Source organism: Phalangium opilio, unplaced genomic scaffold (assembly GCF_054372755.1).
Source record: "Phalangium opilio isolate 3A_F unplaced genomic scaffold, DU_Popi_V2 ptg000094l_1, whole genome shotgun sequence".
Taxonomy (NCBI): domain Eukaryota; kingdom Metazoa; phylum Arthropoda; class Arachnida; order Opiliones; family Phalangiidae; genus Phalangium; species Phalangium opilio.
The window spans coordinates 5,648,906-5,658,134 of NW_028324199.1; the positions used below are offsets into that span (position 1 = coordinate 5,648,906).

At 43.8% G+C, this 9,229-nt stretch overlaps 1 protein-coding gene across 1 annotated transcript; it reads left to right on the forward strand.

Moving 5' to 3' along the window:
- The first annotated feature begins 2,986 nt into the window (after nt 1-2,986).
- On the forward strand, nt 2,987-3,361 carry LOC149639900 (uncharacterized). The gene has a single exon (XM_089850839.1). The coding sequence runs from the start codon at nt 2,987-2,989 to the stop codon at nt 3,359-3,361; it is 375 nt and encodes a 124-aa protein (XP_089706965.1).
- The last annotated feature ends 5,868 nt before the right edge of the window (nt 3,362-9,229 follow it).

The window sequence follows — 9,229 nt, forward strand, 5'->3', positions numbered from 1 at the left end:
ACCGGTCCCTTCGTTCAAAGTTTCAGTTTTAATTGTCCTGATTACTCACATCCCCTCTAGCAAGACAGTTAAAGATATTTTTACTATAGAAATTAATGAAAATAACTCTTTAAAACGTGAATGTAATTCTTCAAAACATGAATATTGGCGCGGGCGCATTAGGCCTGATTCGTAAAAATATTTACATACAAAATATACATATAATATACAACATACAACAAGTACAATCTGATTACCAAATTAAATTATTTATACACTCATTTTGAATTTCCAATAAACCACACTAATCGACTTTTCTTGCTTACCTTTCCTAACGCTAACTGATAACATAACGCATTGTCCCTCAAACGCTATGCAGCGATGTAAATGTGCATAGGGCAAACTGGAGTTATGAACTTTGCTCTCTTAAATGAGTCGGTTTTAATTTAAGCACGCATGAATTTTTCAGGCTTATATTTTTCAAACTTAAAAAATCCTTAATCATCGCAAGGGTCAGTGGGTTTCAGACGAGTACAAACTATGAGTCGCAAATTTCAAAGTTGAGCTACAAAGAGAAAAAAGGCGCTTGAGGAGATGGAAAATTCTTCAAAAATAACGAAATTAACCTAATTTTTAACAACAAAACTGGGGACAACATCGTCGGATTCTCATTTACAACAAAAGCGTAGTGTATCTCAGGATGAGCCAGAAGAGCGTCACAATCAAAGAGTATCAGAACTCATGAAAAGACTTTAAAGAAAATGTTTTAAGCTTATCGCTACTGTATTGAAACAACATGGACGCTTTTCCTGGAATTTGTATATATTTGACGACATGAAATTGCCTTTTTAATATTCTGTCTCGAGTCTTTTACAACTGAATATTTATTTTTTTATCTTGCTGAAATAATTAGCCCAGGGCCCCATGACGCCTTAAGACGGCCCTTACACCAACAACTTTATAACCATAGCCGGGTGGCTAATGAAGAAATAGATAATCAGGTCAGGGACTGGTTGCAACAGGGGTTAATCCGGCCTTCAGATAGTCCGTGGGCGTCGCCTACTATAGTAGTAGGAAAGAAAAACACAACCGAGAAACGAATGTGTATAGACGTTACCCGATTGAATAGTGTTACAGTAGACGATCCCTACCCGGTGCCACGCATCGAAGATATCATAGATTCTATGGGAAATCCCAAATATATCACTAAGCTTGACCTAAAGTCCGGATACTGGCAGGTAGAGATGCACCCGGATGATATCGAAAAAACGGCATTTGTTACCAGGGAGGGAAAATTTGAATGGCTCGTAATGCCGTTCGGGTTGAAGAATGCCCCATCCACATTTTCTCAGTTGATGAATAAAGTTTTGAATTATGCGAGACAATTTGGGGTCGGTGTATACCTGGATGACATTGTCATCGCTAATGCTAGCTGGGAGGAACACCTCAAAGCTCTTCGGTATGTGTTTTCACCTCTGAAACACGCCGGTTTAACTCTGAATTTAAGAAAATCGAGTTTTTGGGTTTCTAAGGTTGTGGTACTCGGCTATGTGGTAAGCGCGCAGGGTGTACAGATTGACCCAGAGAAAGTAGAAGCGATTAGGAATTTTCACAGACCTCGAACCATCAAGCAGGTTTCCTCGTTTCTGGGGATGTGTGGGTTTCACTCCCGGTTTATCCCTCAATTCGCGGATCTGACGGCCACTCTTAATCGCCTCAAACGTAAACACCAGCGATGACGGTGGGGAAATGATGAGAAGTCTTACCAGTATTTAAAGAAGGCGATAGCTGAAGCAGCTATGCTACAGGCCCCAACCCTGGATGGGAAATTTATAGTTACCACGGATGCTAGTGGCATCGGTATTGGGGGGATGTTAACCCAGATTCAAAGGGGGGTGGAAGTGCCGTTGGCATATACCAGTCGTCTCTTACGACCCTCAGAATTAAAATAAAGTACTCCAGAACAGGAAGCATTAGCGATTGTCGAAGGCGTCCGTAAATTTCGCCACTATATAGAGGGCCGGGAATTTGCTGTTTTATCGGATCACAGGGCATAATGCTGGTTACTGCGATTGAAGGATAAGAAAAGTCGGCTCATGCGGTGGGCCTTAGAGCTACAGGAATTTATGCCGTTTGAGATCCTGCATAACTCCGGTAGGGAAAATGTGGTTGCCGATGCCTTGTCTCGATGCCCGGTATCTGATTTGGACACAGTCAGTCCAAAGGTCTTAGAAATGGACGACACAGAACAGCCGCCCGGTTCTGAACGCCGAGCTTTCCGGGTCAATATGGTATCTTGTAATCCGGCAGCATTAGGTCTCCCGTTAGACGTAGCAACTAAGGCCGATATTAAGTTAGCTTAAGCAAATGATTTGTACTGGCAGTCTATTAGACAGGATTTAGAAAATGGAAAGGCGTCAAAATCGTATGTACTAAAATATATGTTTTACCGGATAGTCCAGGGCTTTCAACCGGAAAAGGTAGTTATTCCAACCGCGCTATTCCCACGGATATGTCAAGCCTATCATGACCATCCGCTATCAGGTCATAGAGGTCGCACCGCTACGTATAAACGGGTGCAAGCTAAATACTACCATCCGAAGTTGTATTCCCTGGTTCAAGATTATGTCCGGGGATGTGAAACTTGTCAGAGATATAAGAGTAGGAATACTAGGAAACCAGGTTTAATGATTCCCTCTCATAAAATCCATCCCGGAGATTTGGTAGGGATTGATATTATGGGTCCCCTACCAGTAACGAAATCCCAGAATAGGTTCTTAGTGGTAATGATAGACTATTTTACCAAGTACATAGAAATATTTCCGGCACGAAGCGTTACCGCTCCTATACTGTGTAAAATTTTACTACAGTATGTTTCACGTCATGGGACGATGACAGCCTTATTATCGGATAATGGGCCCCGTTCATATCTGTATTATGGAAGCGCTTATGCCGAATGTTAAAAATTCAATTGAAATTCACATCTCCATACCACCCTCAGGCTAATATGACAGAAAGGGCAAATAGGGTCATAGGCGAACTCATGAGTATTTATACCGGGAATGCCCATACGAAGTGGGACGAAAGCTTGCCCCTTATTCAGTTGGCCATTAACAGTGTCATACATACTTCCACTGGTTCATCCCCCTTTTATTTACATCATGGTTATGAGCCTACGTTACTCTGGAATGAGCGTACCTTTGCCGGGATACCCGAGGATATCGAAGGAGAAATTAGGGGATATGAGGATGGGCCGCTCCGAGAATGGCAGTTATCCAATGACTTTGCTCAGGAAATGAATGAGCAAGCCAGTGCCAAACAAAAACGCTTCTATGACCGGAACTATTCCGATGGGGAGCTAGAAGTGGGGCAATTAGTGTGAAAAGAAGGACATAGCTTATCAAACGCTGCAGCTAGGTTCTCGGCTAAGTTAGCTCCAGCTTGGGAGGGCCCCTATAGGGTAGTCGAAAAGATATCACCAGTCTCCTATGTTATCATGGATTTGGAGTCAGGTGCTTTGGCCGGTACTTGGCATATCAATCAGTTGAAACTACTGTTGAACTCGGTGGTCCTCGAAACCCAGGAAATCACGGAGTTTGAAATCCCGCCGGTAATACAGGAGCTGAAGAACGATGTAGACCCAGGAGAGGAGCCAGGGCATGAGTTGGTTGCGGTTGCAACACCGGACGAAAGATCATTTATTGAGGCAGATTCCCGGGACGGTCAGGACAATATCTGGGATACGGTGCCCGTTAGAGTATTTGACTTCCGGCCTCGTCAAACCCAGGTAGAAGAGGTTGTCGAGGGGTCGTCGACCTCGATGGATGTAGAACGGGATATACCCGTTCCGAATCTTACCATTCTAGTAGAAAACGACTCGGTTCCCACCCCAATACCACGGCGGGAATATAATCTCCGACGCCGGGGTCGAGTTGAGGAACAGTAAAAGCAAGGGGTAGACTTAGCGGTGGCAGGTCCTTCCGGGGAAGGACATCCGAATGGGAACACTCCAGATCTGGAGTTGGAAGGGGAGGATGCGAGAACATTCTCGGAACCGGAGATAGGCCAGGACGATGAGGACGATATATTGATGGCTCCCTTTTGATATGGATGGAAAAGGGAAATAGTTTTGAGAAAGGATACCGGAGGTCGAATTGGGGATGTATATTATTACACACCAGAACCGATAAAAGAAAAATTGCGGTCGTACAAACAAATTGCGGCTTTTCTCGGGACCCATCGCGATCAAGCCCGCCTATTCGGCATGCGCAATTTTAGCATGAAGACCCAACCGTTTGCGTATCCCCCGTTTGAGATCGCACGCCATGCTCTATGGTGAAGCATAACCAGTCGGATCACGATTTAATCATTTTTGGGGCTTGTTTTTCTCGAATGTTGGCATGGACCTTGCGAGCATGAAGTGACGAGGCTATTGTCGGTTACATTTATCCTTTACCTTTCAGACTATGGCAGATACCACCCCAACGTTTTTGGAGCAATTCCGATTCCTCGACCTATCGTCTAGCGAGGACGAGGACGGAGCACGTATAGACGGACGACCCATCAGGGAAGTAAACCACCCACTAACGCGGGGCATGAGCAACTTACCATCATCGCTCGCACCTCCCGAGGATCCGATGGCTATCGCTATCATGGATAATCCTCTGGCAAGACAGACGACCGTCGGCTCAGAACCTTCAACATCAAGCAACATCAAAACCCTTATGGTGCATAACGATAACCGCATCTCCGCCACGGTGTCACGGGACCCTTCCCCACCCCCGCGTTACGTTGAAGTTTTCTGCTCCCTCCCCTGCTACGTGTCACGTACTGGTACTGACATTGCGGGTTTCTCCCTTCACGTCAAAAATTTACCAGAACGTTTTCCAGCCAGTTTCAAGGGATGTATTTCCCACTTCGGGGCCATACCCGACGAACTGAATTTAGAGTATATGCGTAGGAGTCCCCCCCCTTTATGCCAAAGCATTCCTTCACGATAAGAGAATCGAACAGAATCTTCTCATGGCTCTGGCTTTTTCCAAGGTCCGCGCGGTCGGCGCTATCGGATTGGACTTCTCCCGAAATATTGATCTATGTCCCCCTGAGTCTCAAATCCTAGCCTTTCGACGCCAACTCCAGCTGGCAAAAAACTATGGGTACCCGGTATTGGTACAATGCCGCGACGGCCGTCAGACCTTGGAGGCCTATAAGACATGTTTCCGGGTATTTACCGAGGAGCTTCCTGAGGGACATGCTATTATCCTGTTGAATTTCTCGGGTGGACAAGAAGCAGCCACGAAATTCTTGTCTCGATTCCCCCGGTTGTTCCTAGCCCTATCCCTGGCCATGGAGCCCCATTATATGGTTCGATTTTTACGGGACATACCGATAGAGCGCCTACTGGCCCAATCAGGAGCTCCAATGTTTGCCGCCACTAAAGACTTGACGACAGCCGTACCATCCTTTGTCGTCTTACAACGCATTGCGGCTGCTAAGAATTTACCGGTTGCCGCAGTGGCTTCCATCATTTGGGCCACTACCCAAAAGTTGTTTCGCCACCCAGAATAGGTTTAATAGGTTAACCTTACTTTTTGGATTATTCTTTGGTTTTGTCCCCATAAGCGGTGGGACCACCCATATACAGGACTGGGTAGTTCCAAGCCACAGTTACGGACTTTTTTGTACTTTATGTTTTCATACCATCTGTAACTATTATTTCATTTCCCCATAAGCCTGGGCCATTAGTTGGATTCTTGTCAAACAAAAAAAAACTTATGATTTATTGTTTTTTTTGCTAGCTATAGCATAATATGATTCTTGTACCCTTTCCCAAAGTGGGCATGTCCCCCTGGCGGGACTTAATAAATATGTTTTCCCTTTAACTCCTTATCTGTGGTCCACCCGTGTTTGAGTTTGATTCCCGGGTTCTGGGTGGGCTTCTCTTCCCACTATTTCTTTTTCAGATACTCCCAGCGGCCTTGCACTGCTGCTTCTCTTTTCTCCCGGGGCCGCTGCTTCTTTCTTGCAGAGGGGGAGGATGTAACGCGGAGCCCGTTACCAGGGTTCTCCACCAGATGGAGCGAGATAAACCAATATCAGAGTTTCCCGCTAGAGGTCCCAGGAAAGCTGAACCTTGGATCTGTCGTCTGCTCGACTCCCGGATTGGCTGTTCCCAGAGGCCCGAGGGAATATATTCAAACGTAGACCGGGAATCAGGGAGTTGGATTAGGACCGGCGTTAGATCCAGTTAATGTTATTTTGTAAACTAATTGACTTTATTACTTGTTTACTGTTATTAACGGAATGTATATTAATTATTTATTTACTAACGGACTGTATATATAAATTAACCGGATTAATGTTATAATAAATACATTGGATTAACTGAAATTACGTAGTCGTGTGTTTTCGGGTCTCAGTGAGAAGCGCGCGAATACAAGATGACGCCAAGGTCGCGAATACGCGTTTCGCGGTCTAGTATTTTACCGCTTAATTTGTACTCAAACATTAAGGGATCTCGCTTTCGAGTGTAGGAAACAATTTTAGTTTCGGTGTCATTTATCGGGATATTATTTAGTTCACACCAGTTCTGAATTTGTAATAGATCGTTTTGGAGGGCTTGACAGTCCGTAATGAGATTTATAGATTTACCGCACTTTTGATCGTCCGCGAACTGATAAATATTGGAGCTCGTTACATAGCTCGATAAGTCGGCAATGTAAATATTAAATAGAAGGGGTCCTAATGAGGAACCCTGAGGTACCCTACACGGAACTTTGAAAGAGACGTCTGAAAGATAATTGTTGTATTTTATTATATTGCTTCTATCTTTTAAATAACTTTTGGTCCACTCATGTACTGAACCAGATAGTCCATATGATGCTAATTTCTATAGTAAAAGCTGGTGCGACACTCAGTCGAATGCTTTCGATAGGTCTAAGTAGGCGACGTCGACCTGTCCGTGATTATTGATGACTGGCTCGACGTAGTTCAGAAATGCTATATGGTTAGTATCTACGGAGTGTCCAATCACGAACCCGTGTTGAGTTTCAGGAAGGTTTGGTGCAAACCATTTATAAAGATAACCCTGTATAATAAAGTCAAAAACCATTGCCAATGCGCATAATATTGATACCGGACGGTAATTACTCGGATCGCCTTTATAACCTTTTTTAGATATAGGTGAAACTAGTGCCACCTTCCAAACATCTGGAAACACGCCTTTGTTTATCGATAAATTAAAAATGAGCGCAATGTGTAAGGGCTTAAGACCTCGTTACAGCCTTTTATAATAAAGTTCGGAATTCCGTCATAGCCCTTCGTGGTTTTTGGTTTTAATTTGTTTATGGCCGTCGTAACATCCGTCGTAGATATGCAGATATTAGAAAGAATAGTACAGCTGGGCTTATCTTCAATACTTTGTTCGAAATTTGAGTTGGCAATAAAAATAAACCGCTTGCAAAAATCTATTTGTAAACCAAAAAAAAACTTATCAATATTTAATTAATACGGCAGCGAATCGCCCCTCACGCGCAAACACATTCGTAGCCTTTTCCTAAAGGACACACATAATTTCCGGATGAAATCAGCTGGCAAAGCGTTGTAAGCCGCAAGAACCATGTTGAGAAGATCTTCTCGAGTGTCCGGAATTCTCTTTTCCATGTTGTTTGCCATATGTGCCCACATGGTTTCAATGGGATTTAAGTCCGGCGAGTGCGATGGCCATTCCAACACAATTATTCCTTCGTGGTTCAAGAAATTGGCCACAATTCGGGCATTGTGCGCGGGGCAGTTGTCCTGTTGGAACCACATGCTGAAATATTTATGTGATAAGTCAGTAAATTCCATAGAATTAATGTTAATAAACTTACCGGTTTTGGTCTTCCACGTCATAAATAGCGGCCACAGAGGTAAGCATGGAGTCCCGCAAAATCTGAATATAGGACTGGCCGTTTAGACGTCCCTGAATTGGGTGCAAAATGTCGACCCTGCCATCGCCAATACATCCCCAAACGTTGACGCTAAAAAGCCCGCTCCTTTTCGTATGATTGACGACGTTCGGGTCGTATCTTTGATTTGTGGTCCTGGTGACCCACACCACCGGCGACGATGGCGAACTTTGAAAGGACTATAAAATGTCAAGATTAAAATTAATTGAAATTAGCATAAGAAATTACCCAATTCATATTTACTTTTTCATCGGAAAAGAGAATGAACCTTTCCAAGTTTTCCCGTGGCCAAGTTCGCATTTCTTCGCAAAATTCCCGACGAGCGCGCTTAAGGGCTGGCATGAGAAAAGGCTTATTCGCCGACATTCGTCTCTTTACTCCCGCCTTCTTTAATTTGGCCCAAAACGGTTGTTGGCGTAACGTGACACCAGTGTTGTTTTGCCACCTATCTCTTAAAGGTCTGATTGCAAGAAATTCGTTGTTCTTGGCGTCCCTGATGAGTGCCCTCGTCTCTAAATCCTACACGTAGGGGAACCACCTTATACTTTCTACATCTCTAACCTTATATAATCAAACCAAAGGCAAATATTAAGCAAAACCTTACTTGAACAATTTGGAATCTTTCATATCGTGAATACGTGTAACGAGCACCTCTACTTGAACATCCAACACGATTAGCGATTGCATCCCATGTCCATCCTTGTCTCTTTAGAGTAATAATTTCGACTCTTTGTCCTTCCGTGATGCGAGGCATCATTGAAAAAAGTTTACTTTTTTAAGGAATGTAGGCATTTTTATATCAAGTCACAAATATTTTTTGAGTGCGTTTCCCGTCTACTGAACCTATAGAATTACCAAGAAATCGTCCACTAAATGTACAAAGTATCCTACAATACCACTAGAGTTAAGTGACACTGAATGTAGTCACCATCGACAAGTCACGTGACGTCATACCGATACACTAAAAATAAATTCAAAATTCCCGTCAACACCATCACGTGATACGTGACGTTATCAATTTCACCCCCCTAGCAATGCGCCCCTCCCCTGCCTGCAGACTACCACCGCCAAGAGAAGAATGAAAAGAGGGGGTAATGAACCCACCCTCAGCCACACGAACTGCCGTATATTTACTGGCGTATACGGCAGTATATACTCTCTAACAATTCTAAATCTAGTTTTCTAGTCAGATCTATTTGAAGGCTAGCAAAGTTAAGTTGCTCTTTCATTCATGTGACCACGATGTTACATAGCTCGTCGTTGAAAAGAAATACGCGAGAAAGGCGGGAAAGCTAACCTTG

What these genes read in the sequence shown, in the direction of transcription:
- LOC149639900 (XM_089850839.1), top strand. Translation starts at nt 2,987, where the DNA reads ATGACAGAAAGGGCAAATAGGGTCATAGGCGAACTCATGAGTATTTAT.